At 52.5% G+C, this 25,598-nt stretch overlaps 1 protein-coding gene across 6 annotated transcripts in view; it reads right to left on the bottom strand.

Moving 5' to 3' along the window:
- SLC29A3 (solute carrier family 29 member 3) overlaps positions 1-25,598 on the bottom strand; it is a 54,469-nt gene that overhangs the window by 24,477 nt on the left and 4,394 nt on the right. For 5 of the 6 annotated variants that reach the window (XR_011463030.1, XR_011463031.1, XR_011463029.1 and 2 more), the window contains exon 3: positions 3,593-3,675. The exons of the other annotated variant lie outside the window; for it this stretch is intronic. Coding sequence is in view for 1 of the 5 variants with exons in the window: in XM_070364928.1 (XP_070221029.1) it covers positions 3,593-3,675 (83 nt within the window). In the remaining 4 variants the exon portion in view is untranslated. The remainder of the gene's footprint in view (positions 1-3,592; positions 3,676-25,598) is intronic. 6 annotated transcript variants of the gene reach the window in all.

Consider the following 25,598-nt stretch of genomic DNA (forward strand, 5'->3'; position numbering starts at 1 on the left):
CAGAAGTGGGAAGCCCCACAGGGACAGGACCCTGCCCTGTTCTCACCCATGGGGCTGGCACAGGGCCTGGCACCCACAGATTGACCAGCAAGGAGCCTAGCAGAGCACGCTGGGCCTCAAGCTTTTTCAGTCCCTGCTTTTTGACCCCCTCAGTGTGGCGGGGAGACAGCTAGAAACAGCAGCAGCGATCTCAGCCAGCCTTCGGAATGGCCTCAGCCTCTTGCCACCTCCTCGTGGAAGCAACACAGAAAAAGTCCACCCCAGGAATGATGCGGCCATCTCAGAAACTTTCCTGTGTCTTCACAACGAGGTAGATGACTGCTTGAACAGGACAGCGGCTTTGGAGAGAGCTGGGGGACTTCCAAGCCAGGCAGGGGCGGTGCAGAAGAGGAGGTGAGCAGGTAAACACTAAATGCATAGCAAAAGCAACGCAGCTCCCAGCTCTCCCTTACGCATCCTGCCCCTCACCTACACAGGCTCCCCCTTCTCATTATCAGCTGCAGGGCCCATTCTCAGCAGGAGCATCCCTGCAGGGGCTCCAAGCCCTCAGGGATCTTGCCCAGGGCTGTTTTCAATGCTAGTAAGCTTTCTGAAATATGCCCTGTGCAAGCCCACCCCGCATCCACTAACAAGGGCATGCTGCCTGACTCTCTGCTCCTTCCACCTGGACGGTGGCCCAGGGGCTGGGGACACTGTGGGGGCTGAGGCAAAGTCTAGACAAGTGCAGCCTGGGGTTGGTGGCTCTGCTCTGGGACAGGGGCTGTCTGAGGTGAGAGCTCCAGTCCCGGGACTGTGTGGCAGGCACACTGATGTGACATTCTTGGAGAGGATCACCAGCTGTACCCAGGCTGCCAGCTCCACCCCCCTCCCTTGCTTGTGAGGGCTCAGGACCCCAAGGGACTGATTTCTTCATAAGTCTCCAAAATGTAAATCCTCCTCATAAGTATTTATGATGCTACAGATTTTACATAATAAAACACTTGGCGATTATGGATGAGCCAGTTAAAGAAAGCCAGGGTTCTCCAGGAGGGAAGAAAAGGGGACATTTCAATCTCACACATTAAATAAAAAACAGCTTAGCTCCAAACCATCTTCCCACAGTCCAGAAACAGACAAGAGGCTGGAGCGTTCCCCACAGTGCTCTCACCTCCTCCTGCAGCTGGGAAAGGGCCAGGGCAGGCCCTGGGGTGGACTAGACCCTTCTGGAGGATGCCCTGTAATGCTGAGCTCCCAGAGCCAGCTCCCAGCCATACTCAGCAGGGCAGCTACCCGGGCGACCCACAGTCCCCACTGCAGACAGATCCAGACCTTCTCCACCACTTCTTTCCCTCCAGCACCTCGAAGCCAGGGCAGAAATGGGCTCTCACTTACAGGGTCTGAGATGTGTCTCTCGGTGCAGGGAGGGGGCAGGCAAAGCTAGACAGCTAGGAGACAGGAGGCCCAGAGGTTCCAAGTCCAGATGTGGGGGGAGAAGGGTCCCAGTTCCAGTCCTGCCTCAACCTCTTAATGGTTGCATGACCTTGGGCAGGTCACCCTGTCAGCCTGTTTTCCCATCAATAAAACAGGGGAATAGGTCTGCTGCTCTAGGCCACTGCCAGGATTAAAGGAGAGAACGCTGCCAAGGACTGAGTGCTCAGACTGCTAACTGTGAGGATTAGAGACGATTCGCCCTGGGCCCTGAGGCTGAACCTGCCCTGCCACTGCTGACCCCAGGTCCTAGCCGGCTGCTGCCTGCTGGGCCTCACGACCTCAGAGCGGGCAGTGCTGGGTAAGATGTCAGCTCAGGCTACCCCTTCCTGGCCCTGTGGGCCTGGGCACACATCTCCTGACTTCCACTTTGCACAGAGAATCATGAGAGGGGCCTGGAAAGCGGAGAGGGCAGTGAGAGGCCAAGGGACTACCCACCGCCATGGCTCGGTCACCTCTTCCTCATCATCCTGCTCTTACATGCCATCCTTTTCTCATGCCTTCTCTTCTGAGTTGCTGTCAGGAACCCAGCTCTCCCCTTAGGGTCCCCACTCAGCCTTACTCCTGACGAGGGTCCCTGGAGGCTGTGTTAACCCCTGCTGGGACACTGATCATAGCCCTGTGTGCTGGGCAGGTGCAAGGAGGCAGGCGGGGCGGGGGGCAGCTGGCATTCAGCCCCTAGGCTGCCTGAGACCATCCTCCCTCTCGCTTGTCCAGCCTGCACTTTGGTTTTAAGAGGCGCGCAAATTCATTGACATTCCTTCCGTTGAAAGATGGAGTCTATGTCCCCTTGAAACTGAGTAAGCTTGGTGACTGCCTTGGCAGAAAGGACAGTATGTCACTGCAGAGAGCAGGGTACCAAAACCAAGCAGCTTCTGCCTTGCTCTCTAGGACCAGCTGCTCTTCAGTTACAATATGAAAAGTCCTACTACCTGAGGCCAACCTACAAGAGACCAAGGGGAGGGACAGAGAAAGAGCTGTCCCGCATGAGAGACGGCCAGCCAGAGCTGCCAGCTGAGCCTGCGGACTCCCAGGACCGCGAGAGACACCGATTACTGTCAGTGTTTTTAGCCTCTCTGTTTTGGGATCATTTTTATGCAACAATAGATCATTGGAATAACCTCATAACATGTTTGCATATCTGTTCAGGCTTAGCACACCTGAGGCACTTGTGCTGCCCTCTCTCCTCATGGACTCAGAACAGACATCACTAATCAATCACAGCACACTCCCTGAGGCCAAACCTGCTTTAGAATCCTGTTTGAGCAGAGATCCAAGGAGTCACTTACAAACTGAGCAGAGTTGGGTAAAACAAGTTTGCCACCAGGGACCGAAGGTTTCAGTAGGCTGTGCCTGAGAGATCCCCAGGTTTCTGAACCATCACATAGCCACCATTATCAGACAATGATTGCTTAGGAGAAATGGGGGCAAAGTAACTCAGGCTGTTACCCCTGTAAACCTAAATGGAGAAGGGATGGCACCAGTCACACAGTGGGTTTCAAGGGTTGTCTTCTAAACCATTCTTCCTTCCACAGTGCATCCCACCCTTCACGGATGCAGTGTGAAGTCACCCCGTAATCCCCTTGTGAGTGCTTGACTCATGAATTGCTGTTACCAGCTCCACAGTGAGCACAGGTGGCCCTTTTCCATATAGAAGAGCCAGGCTGGTGAGCTGACAGGCTAACTTCCAGCTCGGATTTTTTTTTTTTTGGCCACTCCATGGCATGTAGGATCTCAGTTCCCCAGACCAGGGATGGAACCTGTGCCCCCTGCTGTGGAACTGTGGAGTCCCAACTACTGGACTGCCAGGGAAGTCCCCAGGCTCCTAACTTCCTTCTGCTCTCAGAAAGGCTTAGAAGACCAGCCTCCACAAGCCTCGCTCCCTGGGCCCCGACAACCATCCATGGTGTCCCTGCAGCCCAGGCAGCTGACCCCACTGTCCCAGGACTGGGCATTCTGTGGGCAGGGCCCCAGGTAACCCATCTGCCTCTCAGTCTTTGTGAAGGAGTCTGAACTGCTTGCCTCCTGCTTTGGTGGCCACAGTTCAGGCAGCCGTGGACCACGGGAGAGAGGATAAGCTGCAGGAGAAGGTCGGGGGCCTGGGAGAGAGAGGAGAGCGGCCTACCTGTTAACAAGCAGGAAGTTCAGTGCGAGGCACAGCACGGAAGGCACAGTGGAGGCGACGGCCAGGTAGCTCTCAAAGTAGTTCTGCAAGCAGAGAAGAGAGGGGGTCGCTGAGGGCACTTGGGATGCAGGGGAGGGGCCCCACCTGAGAGCAGCGTCGGGGATCCTCTTGGTGGTGCTCCTCCCTATAATCTTCAGACATTTTCAAGTGATGGCTAAGTCCCCCCTGAGACACCATGGTCTCTTCCATCTCTAACCTAAGACCACTCACTCGGTCACTTGACAGACACCAGCTTGAGCTGTGCTAGGGGACATAAGGAAGGGTAGGACATTGTCCCTGCCCAAATGTTCTGCAGTCCATGCTCCCATCCATCCCACCTATTCCCACCCCTCATGGATGAGGCGATGGAGACAGGACTCAATGTATGTTTACAAAAAAAATAATAAAAAATTTTGTCCTCTCAGTCATCTTTTCTCATTGTCAAATTTTGGAGTTATCCAAGTGGGTTAGTTATGGTTCATTCACAGTCTCACATTCTTGCAACCAAGTGAGTACTGTTAGCAATACACGGGGCCCTGATCCCTGCAGAGAAACTCTGTTTTGACTGTGGATTTGCTCCTTCAATAGAGCTGTACCCCAAGATCACAGTCATTTTGGGAAGTGGCTTCTAAACTGGCCACGATGAGCAAAAGGGGCATTTTCCTGGAAGTGGCTCAAAAGTAGTGCAGACAAAGAGTGCATGAGACCACAGACAGGATGAGGAATTTCTGAGTATGATGTGCTGGAACTTGCAACTGAAGAAGCTAAGTAGCAACTGTATGCATTTTTCAAAACTCAGGGGACTGTCCACTCATTAGGGTGGCTTTAACTGAGTATACCTTATCCTTCAATATACCCGTTGAGCAAAAAACCAAAACATTGGAATGGGATGATATATATTGGCTTTGGTGCTTTTATGTCAAATCGTGAACCCCAGATCAGTAATGACGATGGGTTCTGTCAATTACAAATTGGCAGTTGCCATTGGCACTTGCCATCTACCTCTATAAGAATTAAATCATGTGCTGCTGCAGCTGCTGATTTTCAAGACCCCCTGAAAGGTGTTCAGGGTGGAGAGAAAAAAATGAGGAACTCTGTGCTCAGGGGACTGGCAGAACAGGTTTTATGAGCCCAATTCTTGTATCTCCTCATATGCGGAAAAGCACTAAAATCCTTCATGGTGATGACTGCTCCTCGTGACTAGCAGAAATCTGCAAAAAATATGTTGACTGCATGTACTCTCCCTTTACCAAAATCATGTATGTACTGACCTTCCCTGCCTCTTTGGAGCAGTTTCTCAGAGCTATCTGAGGTGCTGTCTCCTGAACTATAGTCCTCACTTTGTCCCCACATAAAATTTAACTTGCAGCTCCCACGCTGTGCATTTTTTAAGCTGACAGTTTTAAGCCATGAAAACCGCTTACATGAATGAAGCATACTGTGTGCAAGCACAAGGGCTTTATACAAATGATATTCTTTACCCGCAAAAATAAAAATGTGAGGACTCTGGAAAGCTTACAACACTGAACTTAACTGGGGAAATATTTTGAGTACAAATGTGCCAAGTGCAAAGAACAATGTGTGCAAAAATCTTGCCAATGCACAAAGAGCCCCAGTAACAGGGATCTCTACAGAATTTAAGACAGCTTCTTCCCTGTTAAGAACAGGGTGTCCCATGGAGAGTGTAAGATAGAGTGTGAGGTTTTTTAATGTCTCAAAACACCATAGGAAGAGCTGTCAGAATTCTATGGGGTTTTTTTGTGATTGTTGTCATTGTCAAATCTGTGGTAGGGGCCATGCGTTCTAAGGGAGTTCCAGGTAGGGGAGTGGGATGAGGGGCCTGAGTCCTGGAGAGAACAGGAATGAATAAGGGTTTGGGGAAAAGATCCCAGAGGAGGTGGGATTTATGTCAGATCTTAAAAAGGAGGGGGAGCTCTTTCCTTTCTGGGAGATTCTGGTTGCAATGTGGAGGCCAAGAAAGAAAGATGTCATAATGGGTCCCTTTTAGTTTGAAGCACAGACCGTTGCCATGCTCCCTTTTTAAGCCTGCGGAGTGCTTTGTGGTCTTTGAAATCTGCACCCTGAATATAAGGTGGTGGCGGCCTTGCAATTAAAATGATAATCACAGCTAGTGCAGTCCATCAACCATGAACCTCAGAAATAGCCTTCCTTCTTTGAGGAGCTACCTCATTGTTCCTGCCCTGATGGGCTCAGTAGAGCCTGGACTGGTCTGAGGCACTCAGTCAATTACATCTTGACACAGTGGCTGGGTGTACGTGAGGTCAGGCAGGCGCTGGGCGGGCAGAAGCAATGGAAAAAGGCCTCAAGGAAAAGATGGCTGCAGGTGGGGCCAGGATGGCCCCAAATCTGAGCTCCAGATGACAGCATTCCATCAGTGGCTGTTCATTCTGTGACAAGTCTATGAAGCCATTACGTGGAATGCAGAAGCTCTTTGTTTTTTCAAGCAGGCTCAGGTTCCCTGAACATTTTAGGAATGGGGATTTTCTAGGTTATTGTTCTGGCTTGTTGATATTTAAGCAGAAAAAATTCATTTTAGTGTTGGAAAGCTTTTAAAATACTGACAAGTGGATAAGGCTAGGACTCCCTTTCTGCTGACTGAGCCCATTTCTCTGCCTTACAAACAGCATGTTGGGGGGGTGGGGTGGGGGGTAGGCGATGAGGCAAGGAAAGAATGGACTTGATCATGTGCCATCTTTCTACTGGATCAGATCAGGAAGCTGTGGTTGGTGATATAAGTGGACTCAGCACATCCCAAAGAGCTTTGTTTTTTTCTTGTTTTCCCACACTTAATTCCTGATATAAACATGTGGTGGTTTTTACTTAATTAATTGTTGCTTTTGCCTCTAAGTGGAGTTCTAACAAAATGAGGTGTGGTGGGCAGGTTCTTAGGATGTCCCCCATGATCTCAGCCTCCTGTGTTCATGCCCTTGAATCCTCCCCTCTTCTGAGTGTGGCTGGGACCTGTCTGGACTTGCTCCTAACCAAGAGGTCATGGCAATGGTGAAGGGTATGCATGAGTGTGTGGACAGGATTATATCGCATGAGACGGTGGCACCCATCTTGCTGGGCTCCTTTATTCCTCCCGTGATGGCTTGGGGTAGGCCAGTGGCCAGGCTGAGGAATCCCAAGTGGCAAAGACTGCAGGTGACCCCTAGTCGCTGACAGTGGTTTCTGACCAACGCCCAGCAAGAAACTGAAGCTCTCAATCCAATGAATGCAAGGAACTGAGTTCTGCTAACAACCCAAGTAAGCCGAAACGGATCCTTCTCCAGTCGAGTCTCCAGTAAGACTGCAGCCCTGGCCAACCCCTTACTGTAGCCGTGTGAGACCTTGAGAGGAGGACTGGGACAGGTTATGCCCAGACCCCTGGTCTACAGATGCTGTGAAATAATAAACATGTCTGTCGTAAGCCACGAAGTTTGTAGTATTTTGTTCCATAGCAATAGATTCCTAATTAGTGAGGGTGTGGGATAGCCAAGTTCCAAGTAACTGGGGTTTTTCTGAATGCTGCAGCCTTCCTATAGCTATTTAAATTCAGTTCCTGATGAAAGCAGAGACAGCTGACCATGATTTCATTCCACTTCTTGCCAGACATGAGGACTGATGTGCCCGCGCACGAGGGGAACAAAGGTTATGCTGGCTGACCACATCAGTCCCCCAAGCCTTTCCTCTCCAAATGCTTTGCTGAAATTAGGATCATTTTTGCAAGCAGCATGCACTGATTTCAAGAAACTGGACTTGGCTTATGCGCCACCCCAGGTCTGCTCGTCTTACCTCCCCCTCAGGCCATTTGCTTCTCTGTTTGGTCCCACACAGTCATGAAGCCACGGCCACTGCTGCCACCAGCAGGGGAGCCAGCTGCCAAGGAGAGACCCCTGCACCTGTGCACTGCCCAGTCTGCGCCTGCAGAGGCTCTTGCTCCCTGGGTGGCTGTGGGAGGGGCCAGGTGACCCTCTCAGAAGGGTGGAGGAAGCCCCACCCACAAGGTAGGTTTCAACCGATGAGAGGTGGGAGAAGGGAAGGAGACTAGAGACACACTGCTAGCCATTCCTCCTCCGGCCTAACATCTGTTCTGAAATGTGGTGGCTCCACGTGGTTCCTCAGGAGACACCCCATGTGCCTGAGCAAGCAGCTGTGTTTTAGTCGCAAAGCTGTGGCCTGTATCTGCTCCCCTCCATCCCTGCCTCACTTCCCTTTTCCTCACTCTTACTTCCCTAGGACAGCACTCCCCAACAGAGTATGGCACATAAGATGCAGCCTCAGGCTCCTTTCTAAGAAACATCCAACCGCGAAGGCCCTATGTTCAATTCTCGATTCTACACACTGCAGACTCGCAGCTGGTGCTCCCTTCCTGGGTTCGTCTCATTTGTTTCCAAGGCCTGTTGAGGTTACCTTCCCCTATTTTACTCAAGGAAATATGAAGACAGCTGAACACTGGTTCAAACACACTGCAGTCAGAATGGTAACAGCACTGCCCCCTCCAAAGCAATCTGAAATCTCCATTCTATAGGGTGATTTTTGAGTAATGCAATGCTTGGAGATAATTTGTGTCATATAGTTCACCTCCACTTGGGACCGATTCCTTAGAGCTCCCTCAATAGGCTCTGTTGTTATTTGTCCCACCAGGTGCCTGGCAACAAGGTTGCAGCCTCCACCTCCAGAGATGAGCCCAAAGGCCCCATGGACTCCGGTGACAGAGGAGTGGGGCAATGAGAAGACCACCCCTCCAGGGCAATGGCACTGGGCCCCCTCCTATGACAGTGGAGGCTGTGCGCTGCACAACCCCAGGGGGCAACAGTCATGTGGGCGGTGATATGAACGGAGCTCCTCAGAGTTGTGCAACATGGCAGCCCTGTTTACACAGCTCATGGAAAACCAGGGGGTCAGTTTGGGCCTGATGTAATTGCAGGTGGGAGACCCAGAGGCTGATAACCCATAGCCCCGAGCCCAGCTGAGTGACCACTTCCATCTGGATCAGCATCCCTTCATGTTCTACCCACTCCCTGGTTCACTGAAGATGCAGCAAGCCCCTGTATACCCAACACTAGGCTGGTGGTCTGGCATATAAAATAGAAGAGATAGGGTGGCTGATGCCCTTAGGAAGCATGTAGTTGGGTACAATCCCACAGCTGTAGGACAATGGATCCAAGGGGTGGGGAGGGAAGGAGGGAGTTTAGGGGGACTTCCCATAGGAGGCCATCTTGGACTGCAGCCTGAAAGATGGGGGGAAGCTTGCCAGACAGATATGGGAACGGGGTGGGTGTGGTAGAAAGAGAAATGGCATTCCAAGAGGCAGAAGAACACATGCCAAGACAGGAATGGACACTTCTTCGCCACTTAGGACTCTAACCCCGGCTCATTTGTCGGAACAGACTACCCTGAGGCTTCCCTCAGTATCCACAGGAATCTACCAAGCTGAGGCAGGAAGGCATGAGTGGTCCATTCAATCCACAGGGCAGAGAGGCAGGAGTGCAGCCAGGGCACCCGCCCCTCCCCTCGGGGGTGCTAAGGAGAGAGGGCTGCCCCACCACTCTGAATTCTCCAACCCAACGTGAGGTAAGTCCAGCTCTTACGAACAGGAAGAAAACTTCTGCTCCTTGAAGGTCTAATTGAATACCCCCGCCCTCCAGTATCTTCCCTGCACTCTGCAATTACCTCGGGCCTGGCCTCTGGCAAAGGTAACATCAAAAGTCCTCTTTGGCACCTGCCAGGTAACCCAATGGGCTTCCCTCATGGCTCAGTTGGCAAAGAATCCGCCTGTAATGAAGGAGACTGCTGGTTCGATTACTGGGTCAGGAAGACCCCCTGGAGAAGGCAAAGGCTGCCTACTCCAGTATTCTGGCCTGGAGAATTCCATGGACCGTATAGTCCATGGGGTCACAGAGTCGGACACGACTTTCACTTTCAGGTGACCCAGTGGACACGGAGGCCCTGCAGAGCACCAGGTTATTGACATTTGAACAAAACTGCTTTCACGTGACCTGCACAGGTGCCAGTCCATCTGCTCTTAATTCAGCCTGTAAGAGCAAGTCAGAGCTGGGACTGCTCCCATTTTACAGATAAGAAGCTTGAGGCTAACAGGTGGACGAACTGCACAGAGGTGCACACTTGGGGAGTGAGGCGGCAGGACGCGGGGAGGGGGATGGGAGATCATCACTATCACTCCTCAAAACCAAGAGCCATGTAGCCGGGGCTGCCTGCCTCACAGTTGCACCAACCCAAAGACCATCGCTGGGATTGCAGCATGCCACTGGATGCCCCAGAGGCCGGGACTGGCAGTGCACATGGCTTCCCAGCAGTGAGCAGGGCCCAGCCCACGGGTCAAAGATGTCATCAGGGTGACATCTTCCCTCTGCCCCAGCCAGCAAATGACAGGCTTGATTTTTCCCCTCTGCTTACTAACTATCTCTTTTCCTTAAACCCCACCATCCATTCCCTTGGGCATTTCCTCAGGCCTGTGGATCTGAATAGCATCAAAAAGGAAAAAAAAAAAAAAAAAGATTAAGAGAAAAGCCCTCACTTCTGTCAGCCACCAAAATGGATGGTCATGGTCTGCTGATAAGAACAGACCATGTGAAGGAGGACATTATAGTTGGGAAGCACCGGGCAGGCTTCCAGCTTCTCTCCTGACCATGCAAACCCCAGCAGAACGCCCCAGGACAGGTGGGGGTGGGGATCAAAAGCCAGACTGTGGACAGAGCCACCAGGGGCACACCAGGGGGTCAGAGACTTCCAGGTGCCAGGGCAGTGTGGAGCCGCCCTGTGGTCAGGGTGCGGGGCATCGATCCACTTGTGATGGAGATGAGGAAACCCGTTTTTATCTGTGACACTCTGGCCCAGCTTGTGAACACCAGGAACGGGGAGAGATGCTCTAAAAACACAATCTAAAACTCCACCTGAGCCAGCTGGCCAGATGTGAGGCCCATTTTACGATGGGAACATTTCCTCTCCTCCGCCATGCTGAGAGGCTCCGTGCTAAGCATCTCTTCTGGAAGAATTTAATTCTGAGCTTGGAGTCCAGGTAAAGAGGTTTCTTCGGGCAGGGAGGCCCCAAAATGAGCCTGTTTATCTCTGGCAGGCTCCGGGTAAGCCTCCTCTCCCCCGAAAGCCATTAGGGCACTTTGAAATAAGTGCGGCAAATTAGTCACGAGCCGCGGCCGACTAGTTTGGGCCGGCCGCCCAGTGGCTTCCGAGAGGCAGCTTTGCGTGGCCCCCACCTCAACAGCGTGGCAGAGGCAGCTGGGCTCCTGCGGGGCGAGAAAAAGCGATTCAAGCCTGGGGGTGGCAGCTTGGGGCAGCAAAGCATTACCTGGATCACGGGGGCATGAAATTAGCAGCAGTGAGCAGGCTAGAGCCAAGAATAGCTGCCGTTGCAAACTTGCTGCCTTTGGACAGTGCAGAGCCGAGCTCTGTGTCCGGGATGTTGCTGGGGAGGCAATCCCATCCCGGCATTGGGTGGGGCTCCTTGGCAGGCCAAGAATGGAGCAGAGGGCTGGTATCCCCACGAAGATTCTGGTGGTGTTCTGTCTGTGGGTTCTAAGGCCCCTGTTTGGGGCAGTGTCCTCGGAAAGCTAAGGGGTTTGTGGCCCAAGGCCTGGATGAACAGGGAAGGCTGGCTGGGCAGGGCGGGAGGGGCAGTGACTGTTTCTAAGGTCAGACAGGTGAGGGAAACAGAAGCCCAAATCCATCTAGGTGTGATGGGGTACCAGGGACCCAAAGGCACAGCAAAGCTGGGGTCAAGACAGGTGAGGTCCGGAAAGATGACCCAGCCGCTCAGAGGAAAGAAGTCCCCATGAGACCTTGCACCCTGTTCTCACATCGGCCCTGATGCTTGGCCTGAGGTGGCCTCAAGGCTGACAGTCTCCAGGCCCAGACTCCCTGGGGTTACTATGGCTCTTGCTCTTTCACAGCTTAGAAGGCCTTCCCAGACTGCAATCTTTTTTCACAGCTCCTTTGGAATTCCTGCCAGCGGATAATAAGCAAAGTTCCTGAGGTTTTCTGGAAGGAGCCTCTCCACCCTTCCTCCCCTCTGTGTAAAGCTCTCTGGGGCAAGAAGGTACCCCTCCCCCACCAGAGCCTGCGTCTGGGAGACTCCTCAGCGAAGCCTCAGCATCCTAGTCTGCATTTTCTCTCTCCTGCACTGCTGCTCCCTCCTCCTCTTCTGCCTAACATGCCCACTCAGGTCTCCTTTGGGCTAAGAAAAAAAAACACCTCTTTGACTTCACTGTCCCCAGCTACCAGGCCCCTCCTTCCTTTCACTCCAAGCTCCCTAAAACAGCGGCCTCTGCCCTCAGTCTGAACTGCTTATCACTCCTAGATGGTTCTACAGAAAGACTCCTTCGAAGGGTCCCTTTGTAGTCCACCCACATCCAAGGCCTGTTCTCAGCCCTCGGGCTCCTGACACACATGCCACCCCTATAATGGGCTGAAAAGTGTCCCCCCGCCAAATTCACAGCAACCCAGAACCTCAGGGTTTCCTTTGTGGGTCAGCTGGTAAAGAATCCACCTACAATGCAGGAGACCTGGGTTCAATCCCTGGGTTGGGAAGATCCCCTAGAGAAAGGAAAGGCTACCCACTCCAGTATCCTGGTCTGGAGAATTCCATGGACTGTATAGTCCATGGGGCCAGTAAGACTGAGCGATTTTCACTTTCACAGAACCTCAGAGGTGACCTGATTTAGAAACAGGGTCTTATAGAAATATAATTAGTTAAGATGAGGTTATACTGGATAAGAGTGAGCCCTAAATCCAAGGACCAGCGTCCTTCCAAGAAGGAGAGGGCACCTGGAGGGCGCCCAGGGAATGCACAGGCCGAGACCAGAGTAGTGCTGCCATAGGCCAAGGAAGTTCAAGGCTGACTGGGAGTCCTGAAACCTGGAAGAGGCAAGATTCTCCCTAGAGTCTTTGTCGGGGGGAGGGGGCAGGCAGAGGGGCAGCATGGTTCTAGCCTCTAGAACCCTGAGGATGAAACTCCTGCTGTTCCACGCCGCCTGGGTCGTGAGGCAGCCACAGGAACAGGAACCCCCAACCTGGACTCGTGGGCCACCTCCCTGCCCTCCTGACCTGCTCTCTCTGCCACTGGAGGGGCCTTGTTAGTTTCCTCCCTCCTGCGCTACAGCCCTGCCCGGGAGTTCTCCGGCCACGACAGCCCCACACGTGCATCAGTTTCTGCCTCCAGAACACTTTCCACTGCCAGCCAGCCATGCTACCTGAGCCCAAGCTCCACCCTCCCCAACCAAAGACCCTCAAGGCAAGCCCCCCTCCAAAGGCCCAGGGTTCCTCCTCCTTTCTGTGTCTTCCTGTCAAGGTTTGCTTGGTTTCCCTTTCACTCTCACCCCCGCTCCATCATTTGCTGGTCCCCATATCCCCAGCAGCTGACTGGGGCTCATGCTCACTCCACCAGATCCCAGCTCCACCCATGTCTCTGCCCAGCTCCTTCTTCTGCCCACACCTCCTCACCCCCAACCCAAGCCCACCTGTCCTATGTTTATCTGCCTTGCAGGGTCCAGCAGCTGTGGACTCTTCCCCATGCAGCCTGGCCTCCTGGCCCCTCCTTGGACCTCCTCACGCACTGTTGCCTCCCTTTTGACCCTTTTTAAGCTGCAGTTTGGTTATATGATGGCACATGGGGGTGAAGAAGGATAATGGGTGGTCTCATGTAGCAGGCTGAAGAGGGGTGTTTATTTCAGATAGTACTAGGGAGCTATGGATGGAGAAGGCAATGGCACCCCACTCCAGTACTCTTGCCTGGAAAATCCCGTGGACAGAGGAGCCTGGTAGGCTGCAGTCCATGGGGTCTCGAAGAGTCGGACACGACTGAGCGACTTCACTTTCACTTTTCACTTTCATGCACTGGAGAAGGAAATGGCAACCCACTCCAGTGTTCTTGCCTGGAGAATCCCAGGGATGGGGGAGCCTGGTGGGCTGCCGTCTATGGGGTCGCACAGAGTCGGACACGACTGAAGTGACTTAGCAGCAGCAGCAGGAAGCTATGGAAGGCCTCTGAACAGCAAAACCATATGGTCAGTGCTAGGTCTAGAGGGTCACCTGGCAGGAGGTGGTGGAACGAATGGAGGGGCAGAAGCTGGTGGCAGGGGCTATGCATGTATCCACTCATTCATTCACTCAAGAAATGGTAAAAGGCAGTCAATCTTTCAGAGCCCACTCAGTTATGCAACAGGTAATGGCCGAGCACCTTCTATTTGCCCAGCATGTGCTGGAGGCTGGGGTACTCTAGTGAGGGAGGAAAAAAACATGAGTAAACAACCTTTTTAAAAGACAGGAAACTGTAACAAATGCAATGAAAAGAAAAACCAAGGAAGGGGATAAAACAGGGCCTAATGCGGGGACTTATATTGGCGAGAGTAGTGAGACGGTAACATGTGAACAGAGACCCAAGGATAAGCTCGTGAAAGGTAAGGGGATGAATGAGGTTGGTGTGTTCAAACAACTGAAAAGCCAGGGTGATTCTGGAATCCAGGGAGTGAGGGAGAGAAGAGGGGACCAAGCTGGCTGAGGCCAGAGTTTGGATGTGAGGTTCTAAACCCTTGAGAAATTGGGTACCAGCACCCACTCACCAAGCCCCCACCATGCAGAGCTATTTCAAGTGTTCTTCATGTATTTAATGCCTCAACATTGCAGACAAGGACACTGAGGCTCAGAGAGGTCAGGTACTTGTCCAAAGCCACACAGCTCAGACCCAGTCCTTTGTCCTCTTATCTGGCCTCTCTATTTTGTCTTAAAGAAACCACTTCTGCAGCCTCCATGGAGAATTGATGGCAGGGGACACCCTGGGAGCAGTGAGGCTGAGGCTGTGGAGGGAAGAACTGGAGGGATTAAGACGTTTCAGAGGTAGACTTGACAGGACTTGCTGAAAGGCTGACTGTGGGGGTAGAAGGACAGAGGAAGACAAAGGGTAACCCCTCAGTTTCAGGCTTGAGCAACTCGACTGGGCAGGGAAGGACGTCCGCTCCAGTGTATTCTGTGCAAAACTGACCCCACGGTGAGAGTCCTGAATGCGGGACCCCGGCATCTAATCCTGCGAGGGTCTTCCACCCGTGCCCTCTCCCCATGAGTCCAGCACAGACAGGCCCTCTACAAACACTTATCCATCAACTCCTCACTCTGCTCGTCTTTCTGAGCCCAGTAGTGATTCAGGGGGAATTCAGTTCAAGTTCCTGCTTTCATGGAACTGATGTTCTGGTCAAGGAGACAGTCGGCAAACACATAAGAAAATAAACAGACAATATGTCAGGCAGTGGTAAGTATTATAAAGAGAAATCAAGTCAGTTAGGCACCTCTATAACAGATCTCAGAACACTTGTAGGGGGAGAACCACAGGGAGCAGCCAGTCCTGGGGTTGGCAAGAGATTGGCCTGGGGTCAAATCTGTCCAGCTTCATTTTTTTGGGAAATACTGAAAAAGTCATGCTTGTTTGTTTATGAATTATCCACAGTGGCTTTCACTCTACAAGGGCAGAGCCAAGTAGCTGCCACAGAGATCCCGTGGCCCAAAAAGCCTAAAACATTTACCATCTGGCCCTTTGCAAAAAAAAGTTTGCCAGCCTCAATCTAGTTTCTTAAGGAAACAAGAGCCCTAAGTCACCCAGCAAATTCGACAAAGAGTCAGAAACAACCCAGCCTTCCCGAACCCCAGGTCCTTCCACCAGGCAGGGTGAGCAAGGTAAATGGCATCATCACTCCTGCCAACCTTCCACTCTGCTCCCCGCCCCCCTTCACCTTCACCTGGTCCCTGACCAGGGGCAAGCAGGCCTTGGATCTTCACCCTTTACGTGCTACCTACACACCCTCATTCCTGCCTGGAAGATCCCATGGACGGAGGAGCCTGGCAGGCTACAGTCCATGGGGTGGCAAGAGTCGGACATGACTTAGTGACTAATCCACCACCACCAAACACCCTCAGGCTAGAACCTTAGTCAGCAGGGAAATGGCTCAGAAACAGATAGGACAAAAAGTCAGAGAAACTGGAAGCCTACAAGTCCATGCATAACGTCCACGGGCTGAGAGCTGATTCGGGGCTCGGCCCCTAATGTTGCTTGGCCAGCCTGTCCTTCCTCTTCTGCTGCTTGACCATGTGGCCAGGGCGAGGAGGAAGAGGCCTTCCCAGGAAACTCCCCACCTACCCTCAGTTTCTGCAACTCCCAGAGGGCTGACGTGCACCAGCCCCCAGGGCTGACTACTGAGGGCAGGGACCAGGCCCTGTGGCATGTCTGTAATGTGGGGTGGTGTGGCAGTGCTCTAGACTCTCTGTAGAAGGAAACCCAGGAGAACCACCAGGAGGAGGGAGTCCTGAGCAGCCTAGGCTGCCATTCCTCACCCAACATGGCCTCTCCTCTACAGGGAGGCTGTTTGTTTTTGAGGCCCATGTAGGCAGAATCCATAGGCTGCTACACACCTCAGATGTGTGTACACACAAGTGCACACACAGACAGGACTCCCAAGAGGACCACCCCCCAGCCCTTGACATCACCACATGCCCCTCCCGGATCACGGCCCTGTAACAAAGACGCCCACAAAGACTACAGTCTGTTTCCGCTCTCTGGACCCTCGGGATGATCAATCACATTAAGGAGACTCAAAGCCCTTGAATTTGTCAAGGAAATCGCCTCTAGATTCTAAGGACGAGAGAGGGAAGGAATAAAACCGAAGGCAGAGGGGGAGTGATCAATAGCTTGGGAGGCCCAGGGTGCAGGGTGCCGGTATAGAGAGGGGCCCTGAGCACACAGGGAGAAGACAAAAAGAGAATTCGAGGCCATCGAAGGCATGACTGACCGCGTCTCAGGCTGGGCTTTTTCTTTCCCTCTGCAGGACACAGCAAGAGCTAAAAACAGAAGAAAAAGCCATCACAGTGTATTTATTGGGAATGGCATGCTGGCTGGGTCTGCAGTTAGAATCAGAGGGTGGACAAGGGAATAAAAAAAAAAAAAATGACTCACTTTGGTTCTAATTTTCAAAAATGGTTTAGAGCAGCCATCCATGTTTGCCCAGGCTGTTGGACAGTGCAGGGGGAGGGACCTGCCCTCTGCCTGGCAACCACTCGCCCATGCCCTGTGCAGGAAGCCTGGAGCCCCCTCCCATTCTGCCTGACCCCCAGACTGCCCCCACTGTCTCCTTTTCTGGGATGACAAGGCTCAGGCAAAATCCTGCCTTAATATGCTTTCAAAGGGTGAGGAAGGGTGTTTCACTCACTTGGCATCATTCTTCAGCATTCATTCAGCATTAAAAAATAGACTCCCAGATGGAATTGGGGCATCTTTTCCATTCAAAGAGATGTGAGTTGCACTAGGAGTGGACTGCAGGAGGGCCACGATCTATCTACATCCAGAAAGGCGCAAGCTTCTCAAGGAACAGCATGTGGCACAGAGGAGACCTGGATGCTCACTCCCCTGCCAGCTGGCTATGTCAGGAGCACCTGGCCTGCCCGGGAGAGGCAGCCAGCAGGGCGGAGCCTGAGAATCTGAGTGTCTGCTGAAGTGCCCCAGGAAATCTAAGGCAGCCTCAGGTACCCCTGGGTTATAGTCCCTACCCTTGTCTTCACAGCCCTATGGCATCAGCTCATCATTTACCGCTTCACTTTCCTTCCCTCTGAGCAAAATGCATCCTTATGGCTGACTGTGAGGTCACAGGCAAACAGGTGAGGGCTTTTCAAATAACGGGTTGCAACCCACTAATGGATATGAAATCCACTTAATAGATCAGGACCAAAATTTTACTTCATTTTCTCTTTGGCTGCCTTCTCTCCTGTTCCTGAGGATGAATCATCTGTGGGCTTGCCTGGGACCCCTCCACTGCGCTGAGCCCAGGCCTTGTCTGCTTGCGGACCTCACCCAGCTCTGCTTCCTCATGTTCCTCAGCACACATGGTCCCCTCTCCACTGGCGCACTCACAGATGCATACAAACTGCCTGCCATTTCCCCTGTATGAAAAACAAAACAAACCCAGAGAGATCCATACCCTCCTGACCACACGTCCCCCTGTAACTCCCGCTCCAAACCTCCAGAAGGAGACAGGTGCAGACTAGAACACCCAGAGGTGCTTCCCAGGTGTGCAGTCTCCCGGTCCAGCTTTTGCGCCTCCCCCACGACACTGCTCCCCCAGGCCATCATGGGCTCGTACCAAAGGTTAAATCCCAAAGCAAACTCTCCATCTTCAGCCTGGGTGGCTCATAAGCCATTTATAAAATCAGCCCTATGATCACTTGCTCCTCTTTGAAAACTACAATCAGAGATCTTCTTTTAAAAGTGTAGATGCTGCTTCATGAAATGCTGTTTCCATTACAGACACGTAGGTTCTGCCAGGTGAAATGTGCACTGGGGTCAAAAGCAGTCTGAAAACATCTGGAAACGAGGCAGGAGGTGGATGGGCCCTCCCCTCCCCCCACCCCTGCCACCGGGGTAAAGTGACAGGTGATTCATTCCCTGAGGACTGAACGCCAAGACAGGGCAGGACAATCAAGGGAGGAGGCTGGACCCTACCCAGACCACATATTTCTTATTCTTGAAATCAGGGTACCTTCCTGACCACACAGGCACAGAAAGGCTCCTTGGAGGTCTAAAGGGGAGTGATATCTACTGATGCTAAGCTACCCACAACCTTTTCGATAGAGTCCATCTTGGCTAAGAGCTGAGGGCACACACATGTGATGATCCTGAGATATACCAAATATGGACTGAAAGTGAAAGTGAAGTCGCTCAGTTGTGTCTGATTTTTTGCGACTCTTTGCATGGACAGTAGCCTGCACCAGGCTCCTCCATCCATGGGATTTTCTAGGCAAGAGTACTGGAGTGAGTTGCCATTTCCTTCTCCAGGGAATCTTCCGAACCTAGGGACTGAACCCAGGTCTCCCGCATTGTAGACAGACGCTTTGCTGTCTGAGCCACCAGAGAAGCCCAAATATGGACTGTGAACCAGGCAAACCAAGATGACTGGCCAAAGGAAAACCAGAAGAAATGCCCCATAAAATTCAAACTGCCACCAGGGTGCGACTCTGGGACTCTCTCTCTCTCTCTGAGTCTGCCCATGTGTCTATCCACATGTACTGTGTACTCTTTCTTCCTCTAATAAACACTTCACTTCCTTCACTACTTTCCAACTTTGTGGAAATTCTTTTCTGCAAAGCGGAAGGGCCCGGGCCCTTGTCACTGACCACTGGTCTAGTGGCTAGGATCTGGTGTTCTCACTGCCATGACCCAGCCTCAATCTCTACCTGGGAACCCAAGCCCTGCTTCAAGCCACTGTAGGTCAAGGCGACCTGAGATCAGAAAGGCAGCTTTGGGGCACAGGAACTAAGGGCATGGACAATAGGTTCAGATGGCCTGGCTTGAGTAACAGTTGTCACTGACTTTGTGCTTGGGAACAAATTACTTGTATTTTTCAAGCCTTGGTTTCCTTCTCTGTAAAATGGGCATAATAATACCCTGAGGGCTATAAGGACCAAGAGAGATAAAGAAAAGAAAACCTCTGGCACACAGTAGGTTGTTTAATAAATCTCATGGAATTAATAAACAAACCAGGGCTCTTAGTGCAGTGGCTGGCACAGGGCGAGAGTTTGGTAAAGGTGGTGAATATTATAAGGATTCGGCCCAGCCCGCACACTGCAGATGCCTCACAGGAGATGCTCAGTAAATACCAGACTTCCCTCCCAGCAATAATATCCTGAGCACTTTGTACATACTGCAGGTGGGTCTGCGTGCAAAAGACCCAGAAGCCATGGAGCCCGACCCCAAGCCACATGGTAAGGGAGGGCACTACTAAAACTGGAGCTGAATAAAGTCCTGTCACCCCCCTGGGCTCCTCCCAACTCCCCCGCAGTCCCATGGGACAGACAGACCCAGCTTCCTCCCAGGTACTGAGCACTTACAGAATAAATGACCCGCGGCTCTGAAACTCCAGGAGCAGGTCACAGCCCACTGGTGGGCCCTCACAGAGGCAGCAGCGCAGGAGAGGGGAGACCAGGACCACCTCCACTTCCCTGTCCCCCATTCTCATGGCTCCCCTGCTCTTGTCCGTGTCACCCCAGGTGCTAGGACATCCACCTTGGGGCCCAGTCGGCTCTACTGCTCCTCTTCCAGGAGGCTGGCAAGTGAGGAGTAAGAAAAGGGTGGCAATGAGCCCCCCAGCTCACACTAAGCGTGTGATCAGAGGAAAGGCTGAAGTCTCTTTCCCAGGCTGTCAGGCCCTGGGGGAACAGCAGAGGCACACTGAGGAATTAACGAAGCCCGAAGTGTTTAGGTCAAAGGAATACCAGAGCCCGCGTTCAGTGAGACTGAGGAGGACCCTGGAGGGCTTCTGGGCACGGGAGACTTTCTGTCCCTTCTTCTTGTAGGGAACAGACTCCAGCCTCCAAAGGGCAGATTCCTCCAAAGGGCTCATCTGGGAAGGTATAGAGATAAGGGAAAGGCAGCTAAGAAAAAATAGTGCAGCCTTGGGGCTGGGTTCTGGTTCCACCTCGTGGGATACACAATATCTCTGAGATCTTTACAGAATCAAAACCCCCAACAAACGGAATTAGCATTCTTCACTGCAGAGAAGACAGAAGACCGGAGGCAGATTAAAGGCTTGCAGGCCCCACACACACCTCCTCTTATCAGCAACCCCACCCTTGAACTATTGCTGTAACTCCTCACCAAATCCTCCCATGTAGGGACGCATAGTTTTTTGGGGCAGGAGCCTGCTGTGTCTCCCTTTGCCTGGCAAAGCAATAAAGCTATTCTCTACTTCACCCAACACTCTGTCTCCAAGATTTGATTCAGCACTGGTGCATAGAAGCTGAGCTTTCAGCTCCACCATTTCTGTTTGGAAGGGTCCCAGTGAGGACCCCACTCTCTCTGAAGAAGCCCAGGCCAAGGAAAGCCATTCCTTGAACTTCCAGCAGGGAGCCTACTTTCATCCTCCCCTCCACTGCCAGCTTTGACAACCTGCACTGCAGGAAGTCCTTCCAGAGGGCTCACTTATATCTCTCATGAGGTCCCTAAGCCTGTTTGATGGATGCTCTGGTAGAGGCTGCTCCTTACCCCCACCTGGTAACCCTTCTCTTAGATCATGTGGCTGCACATTTAGCCTCACCCAGAGAGCTTTACCGGAGAATGCAATGGCACCCCACTCCAGTACTCCTGCCTGGAAAATCCCATGGACGGAGGAGCCTGGAAGGCTGCAGTCCATGGGGTCACTGAGGGTTGGACATGACTGAGCGACTTCACTTTCACTTTTCACTTTCATGCATTGGAGATGGAAATGGCAACCCACTCCAGTGTTCTTGCCTGGAGAATCCCAGGGACAGGGGAGCCTGGTGGGCTGCTGTCTATGGGGTCACACAGAGTCAGACACGACTGAAGTGACTTAGCAGCAGCAGCAGAGAGCTTTACAATACTTGTGTCCAGGCCCCTCCTTCAATGTTGCCAGAATTGGGTGGGTGGGGCAGGCGGGCAGGCTTCGAAGCTCACTGGGTGATTCTAGTGTGTAGCCAGAACCGAGGACTCCAGCGGAGATGGCGAGTCCAGAGAATGTTGCTTACCAGCACAGGTTCTTGCTAAACTCCAGACTGGTCCACAGCCCACTTCTGTCACTTGGGAGTCAGTGACCTTGGGTCACTAGCTCCAAATCTGTGAGCCTCAGCTTCTCCATGTGAAAACTGGGCACAGCACCTAACTCACCAGGTCATCCTGCAGACAAAATATTAGTAAGATGGTGGGTCCGCTGGTGGTGGGCACAGGCTGCGTGGTGGGGACTCTGTAAAACCAACAACTCATAACCAAGGCATCTGATAATCTGTCCTTCTCTAAACTAGTTCATCCTGGTTGCTATGAACCCTCCTCCTTGGACTGGGAATGTCTGCTCTTAGTTGTAAGAACAGCTCCCCAGTCATGCTATCCTGCTCCTTTGGGTGGGGCTGAAGGGTGGGGTGAGGACAAAGCTGCCATAAATGAGAAGATGCTCAAGATCCCCATCTGCTAAATCAGATCAACCTGGGTCCCTTCCCTAGGCAGGAACCCCACTTCATGTCTCTGACCACCACCTAAAACATCAGAACTCCTTTGGTGGTGACCACTGTGACCCCCAGACCTTCTGCTCCCTTGCAAAGCCCTCTTTTGGATTGGGGTCATGAGGCTTTCCTCCCCTGTCATATAATAAGTAATGCAACAAATATTTATCACGTGCAACTCTTTGCTGGGAACACAGGGACATATAGTAAGAGGCCTGTATTCACAGCGAATGGTCTGTGAAAAGGGTGCTGTCACCATGGATGACAACAGTTCCCACCTCAAAGGGGGCAGTGGGGTTAAACGAGTGAATGCAAAGTGCTGAGAGCATGGCTCCCCAGAATAAGCGGTCAAGACCAAGGGCTGTGGGGTGAGGGCCTGATGGGGAAGTGCACTGGGCGCTGGGAATGCAGATGAGGAGCCCATAGCTCAGATGGCTGACAGCAGGGGAGGTTCCCAAGAGTCAGAGATGTACCTGCCTCCTGCCCCACTCCTTAGGACTGGGCCACTGGGGCCCCCTCTGGTCAGCAGATAGATGGGACAGCTGTAGATTGCCAGGCCTGGGTTCTGGCCCTGCTGACACCAACTCAGACTGTGGGTCCCACCCATGACCTGGCCATGTCCACAGCCCCCTCATAAAGGAGCCCTGGGTGTGTGTGGGGGGCCATGGAAGCCTCATGACAGAGAATGACCAGGAGAAAACGTCACCACTGTCCTCTCTGGGTCAGAAAGGGGGTGTGTGGCTGACAGACGGTCCCTGGCCAAGCAGCAGTCCTACAGGCTTGCAGGAAAGGCCGAGGGGAGGGCAAGGAGGCCCCACAGGATCAGGGATGGTTTAAAAACCCCAGAGCCAAGGGAGGACTGGGGCCGGGGTGGAGGAAGTGGGGGGTTGGGGAGGGATCAGCTGACACCTTGGAAGCTGGGTCCAGAATCCAGGAGTAGAGCTAAGGCCCCTGGGCTTCCTGGGTAGAAAGGAGACCAGACCAGGGTCAGGCTCTCCCTAGAAAGAAAGACAGGGTTTGGCCAAATCCAGGTGTGGGTTGGCCCCTGTCTCCACAACAGTCCCCTTTGCACCACCCTCTGAACACGACAAATGTTGCAGTCATCTATCCTCCTAAGTTCTCCATAAAACTGTTTACAGCCCTTCGAGCTGTCTGATTAGGGGCAGGCTATTGAACCTCTTTGAGCCTTTAGCCTTTTTGTCTGGAAAAAAAGAAAAAACAGGGTTAACAAGAGACACTGTGTATAACACCCTTGCCAGCATGGTGGGCCTACAGTCGGGCTCAGGATATGGCAGTCGTCGTGCTTCCCCCCGCATCAGATTCTCCTGTCAATTCTTCCTTGTTTACGCTCTAATTTTTTTTGGCTCTGGGCCCACAGTCTTGTGGTGAGTTTATTCAAAGTTCTTATTCCAGAGAATGGAGACAAGGGGGCAGGTGAGCAGAAAGCTTTCTAAACCATCCTGAGGCTGCTCCAGGCAGAAGGAAATGAGCCTGAGAAGGGAGGTGACCTTGAAAGTACATAATTTGGGCAGTAGGGGCCGGAGGTGGGGGGTGGGGTGGGGTGGGGAAGCAGTCTGTGCAAAATTCCTATAGAGTCAAACCCCCCACCCAAAGGTATCCATCCCTGGGAAATACAAAGGAAAGTACAGAGAAAACACAACAGCCAGACCCACAGCTAATTGAGTTGCAGGTGGCGGCTGGAGACAGACCCATCTGACTCTTCCGGCTTCCTCCCCCAGAGTAGCCCTCGGGTGACAGCACAGACCAACCACCTCTCACAGGGAAATCAGGAAGAGAGGGGAAAAGAACTGGGGAGGTGGGTGGCAGAAATGAGGAATTAGGCAAAGAAAAATGGTCCACAAAATGCAGAAACACCCCAGCATGCTTGCTTCCCAAGCCCGGCCCATGAATCGAAGGGTGACAGGTCTCTCATCTCTGATGCCAAGAGCCAGGAGCTCCGGGCAACCGCAGGTACTACATCTGCACCTGCCAGCACTTGGAAAGAGGCAATAAAGCATAGTACCAGGGCCTGGAATGCTAAGTGCCTGCAGCTGGGAAAGGACTGCCTCGCAGCCAGAGCGGCTCACGGCACACGGCCACCGGGCAAGGGCAGGCTCCCAGAGACGGGACTGCACGTCCTCCCCACCCGGGGCAGCAGGCAGAGGGGCAGCAGGCAGACGGGGAGGCAGGACAGGTGCACACAGAACCAGCCCTGGGGGCTGCCCGAGGCCGGGTGCTGGCCCAGGCAGACGGGGATCTCCTGGATGAAGCCCAAGAGGGCTGGCTGATTTACCGAGGCTGGCAGAAAGCTGGGACGCTTGAGTCACTGGTAAATAAAAGTGGATCATAAAGCACCCTGGCTAAGCCAGCCGTCTGGAAATACACCAGGGCCACATGCAGCTCAGAGTGTGGGCCCCATCGCTCGAATGATAGTAATAATAATGTTTATACAGCACTCACAGCAGTGGTACCAGACTCTGTTCTAAGTGCTGTGTGTGCATGTTAATTTACTTAATCCTCATAACAACCCTAAGAAGCTGGTGGGGGTATAATTCTGTTACATACTGCAAGATGAGCACTGAGAGGCCAGGGAGCTAAGAACAGAGGTAGGGTTTGAACCCACACAGTCTGTTTCTAGAGGCCCTGCCCTAGCTCCACGGTGCCTGCCAGTCACCAGGGTGGCATGTTAGCAACTCCTGACTCAGCCAGCCCGGGGGCTCGAGACTGCATCACTAACACGCTCCCAGTGAAGCCTGGTTCCGAGGCCACACCTAGAGTAGGACGCTCTAAATTACTAATTACATTCCTGTGACAGCCCTTCAGCGGCGAAATGAGTTTATACTGGCTGTTCTGGTCCCTAGAGGCATCTATGAATTCCTCAGTTAACAGAGAGAGGCATCGCAGGGTGTCAGAATCTAGGGGTTGGGGCTGGAGGAGGAGACGTGAAGTCTTAAAATTCCCATGTCTACTTCATCTAGGCCTGATTCAATCAGAATGTCAGGGGAGGAGCCCAGATTGGAATTTTTGAAAAAGCTCCCTGGGTGACCATGTAACTGGAAGAGCCCTTCCAGTCAGACATGAGGGAAGCCTCAGTTAATGTTAGACTCATCGAAAGTTCCACGGGGCTAGGTCAGGGATCTCAAAGGTATTTTCAGAAGAGGGTTGGTGAGCCAACTCCCAGGCCAGTTGAGGGGTATGGCTGGGTCAGCTAGGGTATCCTGTTCCTGTTCCCTGCGGCAGCCCTAGGGGCAACAGATGGCAGCTGGCAACCCCCAGTCTGGCTTGCCTTCAGAGACACCCTGCTTCCCCATCCACGAGCTTTCAAGAGAGAACAGACACTGCTCTGGATCAGTTGTGGAAACTGAGGCTCTTTCAACTATACTTCAGTAAAATAAAATTTAAAAAGAATTCTCAAATGCTCTGGCTATTTCCCAAGTAAGGTTACTGACAATTTTTATACTAAACCAAAGTATAATAAAACATTGATTTATGAGAAAAAAAAAACCTATCCTTGACAGCTCCTGTTAGTAATTTGCCATCCACTGACCTCTCAGTTCGCTCCCTCGCCATAAATCCCCTTGTCCTTGCAGTAGGTGAGCCCAGTCTCTCTCCCTTACTGCAACAGTCTTGAGTAAAGGCTTCCTTACCGCTTTAACAAGTGGCAGAATTATTTTTTCTTTAACACTCTCCCTGCTTGAGGGAAAAGTCACCCCACAAAGTGAGCAGCCCTGGGTGGTAAGGGGAGACCTGACGCCACTGCCAACCAGACAGAGACTCCTCACCTTGACATTCAAGTCCCGGGCAATGACTTCAAGGCCGAGGCAATAAAATCAAGCCTTATTTGTCTCTTACGTGTGCGGGTGCCCCACATTCAGGAAAACTAGATGGTTCACTGTTCCTCATAGACATCTGAACTTTCCTCCCATCCTACCATAGCTCAGACTTT

Source organism: Bos mutus, chromosome 28 (assembly GCF_027580195.1).
Source record: "Bos mutus isolate GX-2022 chromosome 28, NWIPB_WYAK_1.1, whole genome shotgun sequence".
Taxonomy (NCBI): domain Eukaryota; kingdom Metazoa; phylum Chordata; class Mammalia; order Artiodactyla; family Bovidae; genus Bos; species Bos mutus.